Genomic DNA, 19,288 nt, shown 5'->3' with positions numbered 1-19,288 from the left:
TAGCTGCACATTTTGGTATCAAAAAGATGTCAAATAATGAACTACAACCGTTGAGATTTATAGCTACTTCTATTTGCCAAGGCAATAAGTTATAACAATCGTGACCGTCCTTTATTAAGAAATAAAGGTGGAACACAAATTACTTAAGGAGGAAGGCTTTTATTGTGACACAAGGTTTAGGGTGAAAGTTGAAGGGTATGTTGTAAACATGGCACCTGGCAGTGTCAAGCATGGATTATTAACCACAAAGTGTTTATTGTTGCACTCGCTCCAAAGAAAGACATTGCCATGTCTACGGGCTTCATCAAACTCGACTGCAGTGTCGCAGCACAACGAAAAATACTGTATCGACATAGTGAGGTCAGTACAGTACTGCTAACCAACAGAGTGCTTGCCCTCCTTGTTTGCTACTTAGTAGTTGCCTTAAACTGGCTGCAAGTACGTCTACAGCACACGAGTCTCTACGCATTTAATTGTTCTCCGTCGTATCCGAAAATATTTTCTACTTCACAGTTCTTATATACGATATCCGAAATAAAGTCTAGAGTGTAATGAATGCATTATCAGTCAATATGCAATACATCATTTTGTCCCCTCTTCTGTTTTCCTGGCAATCCAAAGATTATATGATTATTATAGTGACCAAAAGGTGGGAGGGAACAAGTTACGACACTAATGGGTTAACCGGGGTAAACATTAAGCATTAAACATGTTGCTTGTAAAAGTTCAAATGTCAAGAGAATTTGGCACTATTGCTGACTGCTACATACAGTATAGGTTTAAATAAAAGTTCATTTGAACTAAACTCACCATCAAAGGCATGTGCAAAATAATCTCTGGACTCTACTTTGTTTCTCTATAAAAAAATAAAATAATAATATATATATATATATATATATATATATATATATATATATATATATATATTTCTCAGGTAGTGCAGCTAAGAAGAAAGTCACCCATCTCACCCCTTTGAAAGGCAAATGCAATCAGTCATTAATCACTCATATCATAGTTCCTCCCACTATTTGTTTTATTAAAATGTATTTAAACTTTTAAGTATAATACATATTTTACTAAATGCAGGTTCCTTACAGGTTGTTACAGGTTATTTCTCTGGTTACAGTTGTGTAACCAGAAACATATTTACAGTGGATATAAAAAGTCTACACACCCCTGTTAAAATGCCAGGTTCTTGTGATGTAAAAGAATGAGACAAAGAGAAATAATGTCAGAACTCTTTCCACCTTTAATGTGCCCTATAACTTGAACAATTCAATTGAAAAACAAACTGAAATCTTTGAGGGGGAAAATGTAAAACTCACAATAACCTGGTTGCATAAGTGTGCACATCCTTAAACTAATACTTTGTTGAAGCACCTTTTGATTTTATTACAGCATTCAATCTTTTTGGGTAGGAGTCTATTAGCATGGCACATCTTGATGTGGCAATATTTGCCCGCTCTTCTTTGCAAAAGGATATCTGTCAGATTGCAAGGACGTCTCCTGTGCACAGCCCTCTTCAGATCACCCCACAGATGTTCAATTGGATTCAGGTTTGGGCTGTGGCTGGGCAATTCCAAAATGTTAATCTTCTGGTGAAGCCATGCTTTTGTGGATTTGCATGTGTGCTTTGGGTTGTTGTCATGCTGAAAGGTGAACTTCATCTTCAGCTTTCTAACGGACGCCTGAAGGTTTTGTGCCAAAATTGCCTGGTATTTGGAACTGTTCATAATTCCGTCCACTAAGGCCCCAGTTCCAGCTGAAGAAAAACAGCCCGAAAACATGATGCTGCCTCCACCATGCTTCACTGTGGGTATGGTGTTCCTTGGGTTATGTGCAGTGTTGTTTTTGCGCCAAACATACCTTTTGGAATTATGTGATTGGTTAATTCTGAACACAGCCACATCCCCAGTTATAAGAGGGTGTGCACACTTATGAAACCAGGTTATTGTAAGGTTTTCATTTTTATTATTCCCCCTCGAAGATTTCAGTTTGTTTTTCAATTGAATTGTTCACATTATAGGTCACATTAAAGGTGGAAAAAGTTCTGACATGATTTATCTTTGTCTCATTCTTTTACATCACAAAAACCTGGCATTTTAACAGGGGTGTGTAGACTTTTTATATCCACTGTATATTGTTCCTTCCTAGGTTATTATTGTGAATGTAATTCACTATATTACACAGCCTATTAAATTTAAGCAAACCAAAATAGTTTTTATTTGTTATAAGCTACACCTATTCAGAACAGTCTTCAGTTCCAATGCCTTGTTTCCCCAGGTCTCGGGACTATGATGGTTTTGTGTCCTCTCTGCTCCTCCCTGAGGAGGCCCGGCGCTCCTCCCTGGCCTTGAGGGCCTTCAATGTGGAGCTGGCTCAGGCAGGTATTCCAGCCAATTCAGCATAGATATAATTGTTTATATAATATTACCTCAGTAGCGTTCTCTGGGTAATTGAATTAAAACGAGCAAACAAATGTAAAGTTTTCAATGTAGTGTTGGTCAAGCCAGCTGACCAATCAAGACCAATCAGTCATTTTCTATGTGGATTAGCAGTTATTTAATTAGCAGAGTTTGCAAAGAAAAAGCCATATCTCAAAATGTAAATAAAACCAAATATATGGTGTTTTTGAGGTCCAGAAACATAGGTGCAAATACTTTTAAAGTTACCACACTGGACAATTCGGTTTTAGAATGTGTTACTTCATACAAATACAGCTCCGGAAAACATTAAGAGACCACTGTACCCTTTTCTTCCTTTTCCTAAAAAGTTGAAAAGGAAGGTTTTGAGTGAGGAACCAAAGGGTTAAAATTAAGAGACCATTGCAAATCCCCACTCAAAACTTTCCTTTTCAACTTTCTTGGAAAGAAAAGGTGCAGTGGTGTGTAAATTTTTTCCAGAGCTGTGTCTTGGTATTTGTTTAGAAACTCACATTACTGAGTTGGTATTAAAATGGATGATCAGAATTAGGTTCTTTTATAGGAAAAAAGCAATTGTTCAGGCCACTGTTATGTCGGAGTTAGATTATGGTGATATACTTTACATGCATGCCTCAGCTTTTGTTTTAAAGAGCCTGGACTCAGTTTATCATGCCGCTTTACGTTTTATTACTCGGGCAAGCTTTTATACATGCCACTGTCTTTTATACACGCCACTGTTTTTTATATACTGTTGTGGATTGGGATTCCTTGCATTCCAGGAGGGCAAGATATCTATTTTTGTTTGTTAAAAAAAAGCCATCCTGCAGAAACTTCCAAATTATCTTACCTCAAACATTATATTGAAAAACAGCTCTTATCAAACACGATCACAAGATTGGATAGTTCTCAAGGTACCCGGGCCAAGTCAAGATAGGTACAACATCACTCTCCTTCTGTGCCCTTCAAACTTGGAATGATCTACAGGATGACCTTAGGTTGAAGGATACTGTGTCCATAGCACATTTTTAAAAGTGTCTGACTGAACATTTTACAGTGAATTGTACTTGCTGTTTTTAATAGTTTTATATCAATTTTAAAAATATTTTCTTATTCATGTTTTTATTGTTTGTTGTTGTAATACCCAGCACCATTAGCTGGTTTTCCCCTGTATAAATAAATACATTTAAATTATCCACTTTATATTTCTAATCATTATTACAGAGAAAACAAATCTTCCTAGTACAAACCAGAACCTCTATGGTTATTTATCCCAAGTACTCTCAAATAACTAATACCCAGAGGCCAGAAGACTACCTCTGAAGGTCAGCCACTTGCACAATGCTTAACAGTCCTAACAATCATACTAATACATACATATCTCTGATTGTCTCTAGTTATACATTAGCATTTACATTCCATGTCTATTGTGCATTCAGTTAATTCCTGGGAGATGTCTTATAGAGTTCGTAATTTGAGAAGTTTAAAATTGAATCTAACAACTACGTCTTCAGGATGGAATACAGTTAACCCCTGCTTCCTGTTTCTCTCCAAGGTGAAGGACTCTGTTTCCCAGAAGACTATTGGTCTGATGCGGATGCAGTTCTGGAAGACTGTGGTGGAAGATATCTACAGGGACGAACCCCCCTTGCAGCCTGTCAGTGCAGAACTATGGAGGGTCAGTATGAGGGGGCGGTCTTAGTTTTTTTATTTTCATTAGTAAACTTGGCCAGCTGGGTTTGCCTTTCCAACAATCACAACATACAGTACCTCTGAATTATCCCCCATGTGCTCTCATCAGTCTCATCAAGTAGCCCTCTGTGGATAGGTCAAGTAGCCCTCTGTGGATAGGTCAAGTACCCCTCTGTGGATAGGTCAAGTACCCCTCTGTGGATAGGTCAAGTACCCCTCTGTGGATAGGTCAAGTACCCCTCTGTGGATAGGTCAAGTACCTCTCTGTGGATAGGTCAAGTAACCCTCTGTGGATAGGTCAAGTACCCCTCTGTGGATAGGTCAAGTACCCCTCTGTGGATAGGTCAAGTACCCCTCTGTGGATAGGTCAAGTACTCCTCTGTGGATAGGTCAAGTGCCCCTCTGTGGATAGGTCAAGTGCCCCTCTGTGGATAGGTCAAGTGCCCCTCTGTGGATAGGTCAAGTACCCCTCTGTGGATAGGTCAAGTAGCCCTCTGTGGATAGGTCAAGTAGCCCTCTGTGGATAGGTCAAGTAGCCCTCTGTGGATAGGTCAAGTAGCCCTCTGTGGATAGGTCAAGTACCCTCAGGGGTCATAGTACCTCTTGTTCAGAACCACTGTTCTGTGTAATGTTTTTTTGCGCTTACCATGTCATCAGAATGAACTTTTCCAGTGCTTTTGAAATGTAATTTAAACATCTTCAAAATATAATCTTTTTCAGGCGGTGAGGAAACACTATTTGACTAAACGGTGGTTGCTCCGGATTGTCTCTGAGAGGGTAAGAAAATTGAGCTTGTTAGGTCGAAGACGTGTGTGCATTCTATTGTAGTTTTAGGTTTCCCCAATGAGTGGTTGGTTGTTTAATCTTTGTCAACTGTTGCCAACAGGAAAAAGACATGGAAGATAAGGCTTATAGAAATCTCCAGGAGTTGGAGGCCTATTCAGAGAACACCCAGTCCTCACTGCTGTACCTGCTTTTGGAGAGTTTAGGTGAGTCTCTGTTTGTACCTGTGAATCTGTGCTTGCATACATACTTGTGTCTTAAAATGTGGATTGTCCTGTTCTTATGAGGCGAGAAAATATTTATATTATCAATCAACTCACCAGTCTTCCTAGAAATTCTTAAAATTAATGAGAATTGCAGTTACCAATGGAGCACATAGATTAACCAGGAAAATATTTGAACTGCAGCTACCTAATTGAACTTTGTCATGGAGCCTTGTCTAATTATACCATGTCTGAGAGGCTTTACAGAGACCTTCATGTCTAATTACAGGATTTCGGGATGAATCCTTAGCGCCACTCATCTCCTGATAATAACACTGTCTTTTGCGAAATGCTAGGCAACAGTAATCCGCTCCAAGTCATCCTTACTTTTTCCAACCATAAAGTTGTGTGGGTCAACATGTTCGAGTGCATTCTTACTTACCTGATGACCTCAGTCAGCTTTTCCCCACTGACAATCCCTGCAGACCATGCCTCCCCCTTTCCTTGGCAACGCTGGCCTATTTGCATCACCCATGGGACTTCCCAGCCACTCGTTGGCTAGCGGCACAGCAAAGGCTCGAACATAGACTGTGGTGGTCAGCATGGTCCTACGAAAGCATGCGTTAGACCACTGTGCCACCTGGAGATAGGATTCCGTTTAATGATTGGTTGTGGCTGTGCCTGTGGTCAGTGCACATATCCTGCTGCTGTGTGTATTTGAATCCAGACCACTTCTGTTTCCTCTATATTTGTCCACTTTGCCTGAAAATGCCTGACATTTATTATATATTTATTGGCTGTCTTCCCTGATCGCCCTTTGTGTGTTTTTGTCCAGGTGTGAAAGATGTCCATGCGGATCATGCTGCCAGCCACATTGGTAAAGCTCAGGGGATTGTGACGTGCCTCCGGGCCACACCTTACTACAGCAGCAGGCGCAAGGTTTACCTCCCCATGGACATCTGCATCCTGGTGAGTGGTCCCGTCTGCACCCTCAAACACAGGCCTTCGTGTCACAGGGCGAGTGCACTGTTGGCATCACGAATACTACGAATGTGTGTCACACCACTCGACAGCCATAGCCACAGTTAAACTTGCGTGTGTCCGTGTGTGTTGGTCAACACCAGCACGGTGCCTCCCAGGAGGACTTCATCCGTGGGAGCCGAGAGCAGAATGTGAGGGACGTGGTGTATGACATCGCCAGCCAAGCCCATGTACACCTACAACATGTATGTACTCTGACAAGGACGTGTTCCATCCAGCATGATTTAGGTAGCAGACATACTGCTTGGCTCAGTAAGCCACTCTTCAGTAAGCCACTCTTTTATTTTTACACTTTTGTTTAAGGGCTCTGATCAATAACTTTTGTTTGAGGGCTGTGATTGTGTGTTTTTTGTTTGACTATAGTCAATCATTTACTTTTGTGAAGTATGTGTAAACTGTTCATACAGTTAAATAAAACATTTGACATGGATTAACTACTTGCCTGTATTTACATGCATAATTGATTTTGCATGTCTACAGACCTCGGTCTCTCCGGGTATTTAATTTAATCAGTCTGTGTTAATTAGTAATTTAACTCAGTTTGAACCTTTGTCTCTGCAGGCCAGATCATTCAGCAAGAACGTACCTGCTGCCGCCCTCCCTGCCTTCTTCCAAACGGTGAGCGCTTGGTATTATTGCCCAAAGTACCTCAGGTTAAAAAATGCACCCACAGACTCCCAGAAATAACCAAACCATACTGATGGGTCCCATCTGATTGGTCCCAGAAACCGATGGGTCCCATCTGATTGGTCCCAGAAACCGATGGGTCCCATCTGATTGGTCTCAGAAACTGTTGGGTTGGGCAAGAGCCAGAACAAACATGGCAACAGTGACATTTTGAACATTCGTCGTTGGTACATAACCCTTCATTTTGACGTCAGAGGAACAACTTCAATCCAAGGCTACCCAGAATTAAATATGTAGTGAATGACTGAGCAGTGTACACAGAGCTTCTAATGCACCCATTACCAAACCACTCTAGGACTGCATGACGGGCTGTTACCGCAGACATGCACAAAAGCAGTCTGATTAAAGCCAAACTTCCACAGAGAAGGAGAGTCAATAAGAGGAGTAAAAAATTGCATATTGACCAGAGAATGATGGGAAGACGTTGTGGTTGTGTGTTATGTTTGAACGGAGAAGTGTAAATTATTTTGAGAGAAAAAAAGTGTTGAAAGATAATAATAATAATAATAATAATAATAACAAATATAATGTTCCATCCCTGCTGGTGTTATGGTGACGTTCCTGAGCGGTATGTTCAGATGTTCTGATGGTCCGTTCCTCAGCCACTGATTTATGTTTCATAATCGTCTGGCTTTGTGCGTCTCAGACAGGGAGCAACTGTAATGATTGAGGAGGCAGGACACATGCGCAGGGAGAACAGAGGACATTTAATAGAAGAACTATAACAAAATGAATACTGAACATTGAGAAAATGAAGAACATCCGTTATATAAGGCATGTACCAAACAAAGAGCGACAAGACACTAGGAAAAGAGGAACAGGTGAGGGCATTACCAACAAAACTGTTGTTTTGACCCAAATGAGGGAGAGAGGGCATTGGATCTCACTGGCAACTCAACCTGCTGTGCCAGGATGTGACAGCAACCACTTGCCTGAGCATCTAAGAGGACGCTGATGATGGCAGAACATTAAGAGAATGTAAACTGACACACACAGTGTTTAAAAGTTAATTGGGAATTTCAGTTGCACTGTTCTTTATACTGTTCGGGGAACTTTTGTTTTTACCACTGCATTACTGGTTCCGACCCTGTCTCTTTAACCCTAGGTGGTGCTGGAGGACTATCTTCAGAGAGTGCGGCGTGTAGACTTTGATGTGTTCCACCCCAGCCTACAGAAAAGAAACCCGCTGATCCCCATCTATCTCTACATCCGCTCCTGGAAGAAGACCTATTGACGTGTGTAGTGGGACCTTATCTTCAGCCCTTATCATTTTCACTGGGAGTTGTTTACCTCTGACTTCAGAGAGTCTTGCGCTCCTCTGTTGTTTTCTATATAGACCAATACGCAACAGTGGATTTCTAAAGACTCCTGATGTCAGCACTACTACACAACAGGATCCTGATATAAAACATGCCTCTACAACTACACCAGCACGCACCCCTGTGATGAAGGCTGAACCGCCGTGGACCAGATTCAGGTCATTGTGAAGTCATGACTACAACAGCGGACACTGACCTGAAGCACTGACATATTTAATATGTGGTAATAAATTATGTCGAAATGTTGATGTTCTGAGTCTTTTTTTCATGATTTGAAGCTCTGAAAAAGGTTTTCACAGCCATAATTACATCGACAATGACACTTATGTTTCAGATTTATTTGGTATAATTCCCCTTTGCTGTGTCTTGCAGAACAGAATCTACACTGTACAGTCATAATGTATAATGCTTATTAAATCTACTCTACAGTCATAATGTATAATGCTTATTTAGCTGCAATATTTGATCTTCCTGTTGATCCTGGCCACTCATTACATCCCAGGTAGGATGCAGACATAATTAGCGGGGTGCATAGTGAACCTGCAGACTTCAGCATCTACAGATCTGATGTGGACTAGATTGTAGGTTGTGGAGTTGGAAAGTGCAGTTTTCATTTCGTTTACGTACTTCTACATTTTGTTCTTCAAAACCAAGAAACCACGAGCTAGGTTTGACTCAGATATGGGAGAGGGCCAGGTCATTCACCCGTGGTATTTCTATTCCACGGGAGGATGTTATTTTGTGGATAATGACCGTCTGCGTGTTCCACCCACCAATGATGACCTTCTCAGACAAGGCTAGTCTTGCCCTGCTCCCCCATAAAGAAAGCAAATACTCCCATCCCACTGGGTCTGCCTGTTCTCAGAGATGTAAAGAGCTGTAGCCCTGCAGTGATTCACTTGGATAAATTTTTTGTCCAAACAACCCTGTGTTACCTTTGCCCCCCCCCACCCCCCCCCCCAGGCTAGTTCTCATATGTACTGTTCCCTGTGACCAGCTGTTAGAACCAAGGTTTCATCTTCCTATGGTACCGTCAATGGACTACTGAGAAAAATGTTTTGTGATTAAGTTTGTCATTCACTGGAAGCAATCCAATAAAACCCTGGACAAGCATTGGCCTCTCCAACTTCTGAAGGGAGAGTCAGAGGGGCAAGAGACATCAAGGCTTCCAGTGGAAGGTCAGTATAGAGCTGAACCCAAAATGAGAGAGTACTGTCGCGATCTATTCATGTCCTTTTACTTGCCAAGCCTGTCATGACAGGCAAAACTCCAAGAATACCATTTGTTTACCATGATTTGAAGTGGGCCTGTCATCTCCAAGACGAAGGAGGATGTTACTTCCAGTAGATGCCACTTGAATCTACTAGATTGAGTGAAAATCCAGTACTGTTAGTATAGTCAGATTAGGCTACTTGATTTATATTTTGTGGATTGGCAGGCGGGGGCAGAGTAAGTAACACAGATAAAGTATATTTCTTAGAATGGAAAAAGTGGTTTAGACAGTAAGCCCAATGAGAAAGTGTGGCGGTTTCACCTTTGGTGAATCTTTGAAAGGACAAGTTGATGTGGATGGTAGCGTACTCCTTTCTCTGGTTCCTAAAGTCAACAATCATCCTCTTAGTTTTGCTGATGTTGAGGAAGAGGTGGTTGTCCTGGTACCACAAGGCCAGTTACTGTAGCATACCTCCTCCCTGTGATCTGACTCCTTGTTGTTTATCAGGCCTGCAACTGTGGTGTCTTCTCTGCAGACCTTATGACGGAGATGATGTTGTGCAGGGCCAGTCATGGGAGTAAACCAGAGATTTAAATACAAACCCCTGGGGCTCCAGAAAAGGGGGAGCAGTATACCTTTATTACAACACAATCATTTTTCAAACACAAAACATTTTATTAAGTAGTATGATTTTTTCTGAAAAACATTAGTATCAAAAGTACTGGCACCCCTACAATCCATGTTTAATTAATCCTCACCTGGAGTGAATAAAAGCACTGAGTCTCGTGCTGTGGAGTATGATAAGGTTGGCGCACACTTTCGGAGGGATCTTGGACCAGTCCCCATTCATCACATTTCAAGAACATTAATTTGTTCTAGATTTGTGCTTGTTGACTGTCCTCTTCAAGACCACAGGTTTGCAATTGGATTCAAGTCCGGAGACTGAGATGGTCATTGTAAAACATTGATTTTGTGGTCCTGCAACCATTTCTGTTTTGATTTTGATGCATGTTTGAGGTAATTGTCTTGTTGAAAAATCCATCCATGGCCAAGTCTCAATATCCTGACAGAGGCCACCAGGTTTTGGGCTAAAATATCCTAGTTCTTAGTGGGATTTATTATTGCATTGATGTTAACAAGAGCTCCTGGACCATTCGTGGCAAAACAGACCCAAAGCATCAATAATCCACAAACATATTGTAGCGACCCTGTGTTCGTTTAAAGCGCTGTTCTAAGTTGCTCAGTTATGTTTCATTAGGGGGCGGGCCTGACAGTTAGGTGGGGCTGTTTTACCTGGTGGGACGTCCTGCAGTGAGGAGGGCATCTCTGGGGGCTCGGGAACAGCAGGGGCGGGTCCAGGGGTCCCAGGCCATAGCTTATATAAGATGGGGTTTTGGCAAGCATCTCTCTCTCCTGTGGCTCCACTCCTGTGTGTGATAGAGAACCGTGACGTGTGATACTTGTCTTAGCTAGCTACAGATTTAGGAGTTTGTCAAGTGCCTGTGTGTTAACAGGTATTGTTGGCCGTAGACAGTGGCCACACAGCTGTCTTGTTAGGGTTTATAAATACTACCTGGTGTTCTTTACCTCTGACTCCGACTCCTGATTTAGCATCCCGGCCAGGAGTGTTACAATATTTTACTCTGGGTATTGGGTTCTTTTCCTTATATGCTGTCCCCTTTTGAAGAAAATAAATTCAGAAAGAAAAATATTTTCTATTGGCAAGTAAGCTATATACTATATATTTTTTCCAAGTTAGCCTGAGTTGAATTCTGGTAATGTAAATGACTCAACAATTTAGTAATTTAAATTACGTTTAAGTAATTTAGCAGTCACTCTTAAGTCAAAAGGTTGTAGACACTTATCAATAAGTAAATTGCTATAAATAATAATAATAATAAATAAAGCTGTGATACAATCCCCTGGTAGAGGACCGTAATGTATTTTGTCACTACACGGAAAGTGAATAGGATGGTCGAAAGAACAAAAAAAAAAAAAACTTCAAGGATCACAGTTGGAGAATTGCAGAAGATAGTAAAGTCTTGGGATATCGCCTACAATTAGAATTCATATCCATGCCAATAACCTATTTGGACATATTGTCCTAAAGAAAGCCTATATTCGACATAAACATCAGCGCCTGGAGTTGGCAAAACGTTATTCGAACTGGTACGATGTCACACAGATTCCCACATTTTTCACATTCAGCCAACACAACACGTAAATAACCCGAAATAGTTTAGTTATTGTCGTAGGCTGATTTAAAATAATATTTGCACAAAAGGAAATTAGTGCAGCATTCATCGAGCAGTATAAACCAACACATTTCATGCTATTTCGATGTAATTTCACAACAGTTGTTTAAACAACGGTTGGTTACACACAAGATATGCAAATCCGAACGCGTGATGGCTAGATAAGAAGCCCCCTTGCCATGACTATGTCAAGAGCAACTGCTCTGGATTGAATAGTAAGTCTACTATTCGTTCATTGTTTTCGATGTTGTATTTATTATAAGTCAGACATTTCCATATGGCCATATATGTCAAAATAACTTAATTAGATAAATGTTCCACCATGTTTATGTCTTGGAGTAGGCATTCTTGATTTGGAACGGAATTAAAAGCTTGTGCGCATGCCTTCTAAACTTCTGGTCACATTCCAACAGCTGTTTGTAGTCAGTATCCAAAAAGCAAAAAAGGAAAAGTTGCACCATTCGTTTCCAATAACATTTCCTATGACGAACACTGCAATGGGTGCAGACGACAGCGTTAAAGCCAGCATTAAGGTCTCTATGGTTTTATCAGCCTTGATATCAGAGAAGGTGGGTTTGGAGTCGTTTTTGCATTCGCTTTCAGACAAATGTTTTCTCGTCTTTGAGTGATGACTAATGCGACAAAGAAAGTATATTTATCATCACGGTTCCACCAAGGAGAGTAAAATCAAACATGGGAAAAGCAAGAGAATGTTCCAATCTTGGGAAGTGCGTACTTGCACATTCTACTACAAGTATTATATTCAAGAGCAATTGTATTGTCGAAAATCACAGGAGACACCGCCAGAAGGAAACTGCCCACACATGAGAACAGAATGAGATTGGTCGTTTTGCGCGTAATGATTGATTCCTTGTGCAACGGCTTTAAAATTGCGATGCTCCGTTCTATAGTAAGGGAAAAAATTGTCGTAATGGACACCAACCTGCAGCCAGCGAACAAAGGTCCAGTGAAATTGCATGGGTGAAAAGTTATTGCCATCGAATTGTTCAAGATCCATTCTGGCGTGGAGTTCAACATCAGCGGCTCTGCAAAAACTGATAATGGTACTACTAACACCCCCACTGCCAGGTCAGCCGCCGCCAGCGATGCTTTGAGATATCCCTGGGGCGAATGAAAGTGTTTGGTCCCACATAATACGACTAAAGTCACAGAGTTGCCAAACAAGATAGCAAAAATTAACAGGACCATTAAAATCTTGTTGATAACAGTACAGCAATACAGAGTACAGCTTGTCGGCTCTGATCCCTCAGACAGCATGCTTGGTCTACAGGAGAATTTGACTATATCCTGAAGTTACTGTTTTAATGATGGCGATACTCCTCTCTTGAACTGCATTGTACAGCTTAAGCCGCTGTAGTAAATAGACTAGACTGCAGGACATGCCTTGCGCCAGCTGTCAGGCGTGGAGATGCAACTAGATGAGATTACATCATATAATCTTGACAGCGGTTGGAGTAATAAAGTAAATTACAGATTATATGATTTTTTTTAAAGTGCATCTCAACTCTTGCAAACCTTATATGTTAAAAATAGTAATGGTGTTGGATGGATGAGGACAGAGTGGATTTTAATTTCTTTATTTGGATAGAATATAAATTATATTAGATCAGTGTCTAACACAAACTATGAGACAGATTAGCCAACCTTGACCAAAAATAAACATATTATGAAAGGTTTTACACCTGTTGAAGTCAACACTTCCCCGAGTTGGTTTGTTGGAAAGGAGAATAAAACACCAGGAGTCAGGTCAATTACCATACCGCATATTCCGTTTATTACAAAAGCTTTTGGAGACAAGTGTCGCCGCATAATGTCTAAGGATCAACAGTCAAAACAGCATTTTATACTTCCAACTACACCCAAAAGGTAGAGGCGTTAAATTAGCAAAGCAAGTGTGTCATTGGTCCACTTCCAATTCTATTCCTTATAAGGATAATGCAAACATCTTCTTGCCCCCTTCTGGTTTCTGTCTTGTCTGTCAGACTATGTGTGTGTGTCTCTAACCTGTGTCCTGTTTCTCAAAAGACAGACATACTAAATCTTTCTCTCCCCGGCAACCGCTTGAACAGGGTTTCCTGTTCTCCTACTTGCACCTTCAGTTTCAGCTTATGTTACAAACACTTAATATTTTGCTTCATTGCTTACAACAGCTTACAACAGTTCACTAACTTATACAATCAATATATCTACACACTCCGTAGTTACACTAAACATACATGATGAAAATATGTTTTGGGAAGTATGCCCAGACCCCCCAAAACAAGGCTTAGCCCCCACATCCATGAATTTCTAGTGACATCCCTGACTAGACCCATGCCACATTGTGTGTATGTGCACTGTTGGAACATTGTAGGCAGCGTCAACACAATTGTCTGAACAACAGTTCTCCAACAGCAGTAACTAGTCCAGTGGTCCACCATCCATCAATACACCACAACTAAGCTCTGTGTCCAGGCACTCAGCGATTCATTGTGCCTAAGAACAGCTATACCACACCCCTTCATGCCTTATTGCTTAAATAATGCATGCTATTGAAATTGGATTGCCTGAGCAGTTTGTAACATAAGCATTTGTCTTTAGCTCTGATCATGAAGAAGTGGCATGTATCCTACACACAGAAGCATCATGTTATATTGCGTGTTGTGGTTCCTAATTCAATGACCCTTCTCTGCAAGGCTCTATGAAGAACACTGGTTTACTGTATATTTCTTTATAGCTTCTATTTAAAAAATCAGTCAGGTAAACATTTAATGTACAGTATATGTACATAGGTACAGTTGTGCCCAGATTTGGCATACCCTTGGAGAATTGGTAATATATGTACCATTTGTAAAGAAAATGTGTGAGGAGGCAAAACACAACCTTTATTTCTTATGGGATTCACATTCAACTGTAGGTAATAACAGAATTGCACAATCATAAAACAAAACATTGCAACAAAGAATAAAGTCTACATACCCTTTGTTCTTAATACTGTGTATTGCCCCCTTTAGCATTACTGACAGCATGCAGTCTTTTGTAATAGTTGTCTATGAGGCCCTGAATTCCTGCAGGTAGTATAGCTACCCATTTGTCTTGGCAAAATGCCTCAAGGTCATGTAAAGTCTTTGGTCGTCTTGCATGAACCGCATGTTTGAGATCTCTCCAGGGTGGCTTGATGATATTAAGGTCAGGAGACTGTGATGTCCACTCCAGAACCTTCATCTTTTTCTGCTGTAACCACTGGATGGTCAACTTGGCCTTGTGCTTAAGGCCATTGTCATGCTGGAAGGTCCAAGAGCGTCCCATGTGCAGCTTTCGTGCAGAAGAATGCAAATTGTCTGCCAGTATTTTCCAGAGATGGAGTCAAGACCACAACCCTCGAGACCTAGACCAAGACCTAGACCCAAACCTTGGAGATCAAGATCAAGACCCAGCGGGTCAAGACCATTACAAGACCAAGACCACTTTGAACACAAAAAAACAAGACCGAGACCTTAGACTGTCCAATGTTTCCCAAACATAAAACAATGAGAAAATAATATAAGGAAATAAATGTTTTTTTGTAGGCCACAGCATTGCATTGTTTTATAGAAGTAAACATACGTTACTAGATGAAATTACTTTACTGATTATAACAGAAATTAATAGGTTGAAATTAGTTTACAAAGTCTGAAATTAGAAAAAAAAGCTATGTTATTGACACATTCATACGGCATAGCTTATTTTCACACTGCTGTGCTTAGCTAGCGAGCGAACACGTTAGCTAACTGACTAGGTAGTTAACTAGATGACTAACATTAACTTTGCTCAGTCAGGTTTCTTCTGGAGACCCATAGTATTGACATCAATGGCTGTGGGTACTTGTCAAAACTGCAAACGGCATTTTCATGTACTGTAAAGTTTCTGGCCACAATGAAATGTTTTGTGTCCATCACATCACAATGTAACATTGGCCAAATTAGCTAGTGTAGCTACCAAGCCTAGCTAACCAATACTTTAGCTTGGTAATATATATGAATATAGTATTACAGCAGTCTGTAATGTAATGAGTTATGTCAGAAGTATAACTGAACAAATAATGACCACTTATGATAATGAGGTGCGTATTAGCTAGCTAGCTATGATTTACCTGCAGACATCAAGGGTTGCAGGTGGCTACAGACCTGTTTGGGGCCAGTTCACATGCAGTTCAACTACGCATGATATAAAATGTGCAGATACAGTAATACAGGTGCACAAAGGGACAAGCTAGCCTATATAAAAAATCGGTCTTGTTATACAGAGGTGACCAAGACCGCAACACTGGAGACCTAGACCAAGACCCAAAACCTGGAGACCCAGACCAAGACTAAGACCGCGGCTCCATCTCTGGTATTTTCTGATAACATGCTGCATTCATCGTGCCATTTTCACAAGATTCCCTGTGCCTTTAGAGCTCACACACCCCCAAAACATCAGTGGGCTACCACTATCCTTCACAGTGGGTGGGGATGGTATTCTGTTCACTATAGGCCTTGTTGACTCCTCTCCAAACATAGCGCTTATGGTTGTGACCATAAAGCTCTATTTTGGTCTCGTCACTCCAAACTACAATGTGCTAGAAGGTGTGAGGCGTGTCAAGGTGTTGTCAGACATTTTGTAACCAGGCTTTTTTGTGGCATTGACGCAATAAAGACTTCTTTCTGGAAACTCGACCATGCAGCTAATTTTTGTTCAAGTATCGTTGTATTGTTCTCCTTGAAACAACCACACCGTCTTTTTCCAGAGCAGCCTGTACTTCTCCTGTGGGTTTTTCTTTGTATCCCAAACAATTCTTCTGGCAGTTCTGGCTGAAATCTTTCTTGGTCTACCTGACCTTGGCTTGGAATCAAGAGATCACTGAATTTTCCACTTCTTAATAAGTGATTGAACAGTACTGACTGGCATTTGCAAGGGTTTGGATATCTTTTTATATCCTTTTTCATCTTTATATAGTTCCATTACCTTGTTATGCAGGTCTTTTGACAGTTAATTTCTGCTCCCCATGGCTCAGTATCTAGCCTGCTCAGTGCATCCATGTGAGAGCTAACAAACTCATTGACTATTTATACACAGACACTAATTGCAATTTAAAAAGCCACAAGTGTGGGAAATTCACCTTTAATTGTCATTTTCACTTGTGTTTGTCACCTTGTGTGTTTGTAACAAAGCAAAACATTCAAGGGTATGTAAACATTTAATCAGGGCCATTTGGGTGATTTCTGTTATCGTTATGATTTAAAAAGGAGCCAGACAACTAGGTGATAATAAATGGCTTCATATGGTCACTATCCTTAAATAAAATACATTTGTTTTGCATGATCAGTCATAATATAACATAAGATATATCATCATGACAATGTGTCTATAGTTCTGGAAAATGGTTGGACAAAGGAAAAAATAGTGGATTGAGCAATACTTATGTTAGACTCATACACTTTTATTCAAGTGTTTTTGTGTATTGTTATTTGGAATTGATTTATACAATCATACTTTTTTGCAATTCCCAACCGAATATGATGCAATAAACACAATGTTTCTAAAAAGTATGAACAAGAGTTTTTACCACTGATCAACGCAGAAAAGTCCATAATATCAAAGTGAAAAATAAAATCAGCAATTTTTGAAAGGTAATAACATATAAAACAGAAAATCATTGATTGCATTGATTGAGTATTGTTTGTGTATTGGTATTCTACCAATACAGCCAAAGCCACACTGGAGTGGCTTAAAAACAAAACCGTTAATGTCCTGGAGTGGCCCAATTAAATCCTGAAAATGGGCAACATTTTTTGTGTCCAGATGTGCATAGCTGGTTGAGACTTATTCAAATGGACTCATGGCTACAAATGCTGCCAAATGGGGTGAATATGTATGCAATCAATTATTTTATCTATTTGTAATAATGTAGAACAATTTGCTGATTTTATTTTTCTCTTTGATCCATTTAAATTCATTTTGTAGCACAACAAAATTTGCAAAAGTTCAAGGGATGTTAATACTCTATAGAGCCACCATACAGGCGATTTCTATGTATTCAATAATTTGCCCATTAAAATATGTTGTCAGTGTAATCCCTAATGTGATGTATAGGTTCCACTTTCCACAACATATTTCTGGAACAGATCCAAAGTTGGTGTAATTATTCAGTTTTTCAAAGATATAGTTTGACTAGCAAAAACTGTTGCTAGATGGCAGCAGTGAGACAGAGGAACATACAGACTGACATTGTAATGTGTATTATCTGTGTCTATCCTGTCTGTACCCAGAAATGTCTGTGTGGAACAAACATTTTTCATTACAAATACTCAGTAAAGAAAAATAATATTGCACTTTTTCAAACCTGCCTGGATCTAATTGATGCCTGGTCATTCCTGCTGTCACAGCCCTCCTGGTCATCTCTGTCCTTAACCACCTGGTCATCCCTGTCCTTAACCACCTGGTCATCCCTGTCCTTAATCCCCTGGTTGTCCCTGTCCTTAATCACCTGGGTGTCCCTGTCCTTGACATCCTGATCGTCCCTGTCCTTGACCACCTGATCGTCCTTGTCCTTGACCACTTGGTCATCTCTATCCTTGACATCCTGATCGTCCCTGACCCTAAACACCTGATTGTCCCTGTTCTTGACCACTTGTTTGTCCCTGTCCTTGACAACCTGATCGTCCCTCACCTTAATCACCTGGATGCCTCTATCCTAGACCACCTTGTCGACCCTGACTTTAACCATCTGATCGTCCCTGTCCTTAACCACCTGGTTGTCCCTGTCCTTAACCACTTAATCGTCCCTGTCCTTGACCACCTGGTTGTGAGGCTGATCTGGATTCTGACTAAGAATCTAGCTCATCTTCCAAGGTTCTGACCTTATTAGAGAGCTTTCCTAGCCACTGTGCATCAAGTCTAGTTGCTTGCTTTTTTGGGTTTCAGGCTGGGTATCTGTTAATAGCAATTTGTGAAAACTGCTGATATATATAGGGCTTTATAAAATTTATTTGATTGCTTGTTTATACAATTCACCATTGATAACTAAGATTGTAACTCACTCTGTAACATTGTAATGGACTCAATAATGTGCTTCTTTCCTAGATTATGGTTAGGGAAGTAGAAGAGAACTCTTATTTTAAAATACAATGTCAATGTGCAACATTCATTTTTCATCACAAATACTCTGTAAGGGAAAGTAAAATAGCAAATTTTCAAACCTGCCTGGGTGGCCACAGACTCCAGACCCCCATGTGTCAGCCATTCGTTTTCCCCATACACATTTCCATATCAACAACATTGCTGGTTATAGTGCTTCCAAAAGTTGAAAAGGTACACAATTATTTGCAGTGAACACTAGATGAAAAATATTTGCAATCCCTCACTAAAAAGTCTACATGTAGAGTTTGTACAGTTTTTGTTACCTGTTTCGTTAATTTATATATGTCCTCTGGGCCTCAAATTGAGCTGTATGACAAATGCAATTAGATGGTGACAGAATGAACTGGTAACTATTTAAAGTGTCTGATTGTGACGTTGCGAGTGGAATGAGTGCGTAAAGGTGAGGCAAAAAAGGAAGGATAACTAAAACGAGGAAAAGCAATCAAGTATATCTTTTACTTCTCTTGAGAGCAGGCAAAACAGCAATTCAGGTCAGCAGCATGCGAACATTAGT

The 19,288-nt window shown here is 40.4% G+C and overlaps 1 protein-coding gene across 2 annotated transcripts; it reads left to right on the top strand.

Annotated features, from left to right (window-relative positions):
• The first annotated feature begins 151 nt into the window (after nucleotides 1-151).
• Nucleotides 152-8,391, top strand: ndufaf6 (NADH:ubiquinone oxidoreductase complex assembly factor 6). Of its 2 annotated transcripts, XM_010885268.4 has the most exons (10): nucleotides 152-360; nucleotides 2,284-2,383; nucleotides 3,976-4,098; nucleotides 4,833-4,889; nucleotides 4,999-5,101; nucleotides 5,934-6,067; nucleotides 6,223-6,324; nucleotides 6,701-6,757; nucleotides 7,932-8,061; nucleotides 8,163-8,391. In XM_010885268.4, exons 1-9 carry the CDS (start codon nucleotides 209-211, stop codon nucleotides 8,058-8,060), a joined length of 957 nt encoding a protein of 318 aa, XP_010883570.2. In that variant the 5' UTR covers nucleotides 152-208; the 3' UTR covers nucleotide 8,061; nucleotides 8,163-8,391. The 2 variants fall into 2 exon arrangements, with proteins under 2 accessions (XP_010883570.2, XP_019896905.2); XM_020041346.2 differs by lacking the exon at nucleotides 152-360 and having other exon boundaries at nucleotides 2,284-2,387; nucleotides 7,932-8,391.
• Nucleotides 8,392-19,288: the final 10,897 nt, after the last annotated feature.

The sequence above is a fragment of the Esox lucius genome, chromosome 20 (genome assembly GCF_011004845.1).
Source record: "Esox lucius isolate fEsoLuc1 chromosome 20, fEsoLuc1.pri, whole genome shotgun sequence".
In the NCBI taxonomy this organism is placed as follows: Eukaryota; Metazoa; Chordata; class Actinopteri; order Esociformes; family Esocidae; genus Esox; species Esox lucius.
The sequence above is the reverse complement of the archived record's forward strand: the minus strand, read 5'-3'. Positions and strand labels throughout refer to the sequence as shown.

Bases quoted from the DNA above. Each gene is read 5' to 3' on its own strand.
- ndufaf6 (XM_010885268.4), top strand. From the start codon at position 209: ATGGCACCTGGCAGTGTCAAGCATGGATTATTAACCACAAAGTGTTTA. The intron at 4,890-4,998 runs GTAAGAAAATTG...TGTTGCCAACAG, and splicing joins TCCGGATTGTCTCTGAGAGG to GAAAAAGACATGGAAGATAA. The intron at 6,068-6,222 runs GTGAGTGGTCCC...GGTCAACACCAG, and splicing joins CCATGGACATCTGCATCCTG to CACGGTGCCTCCCAGGAGGA.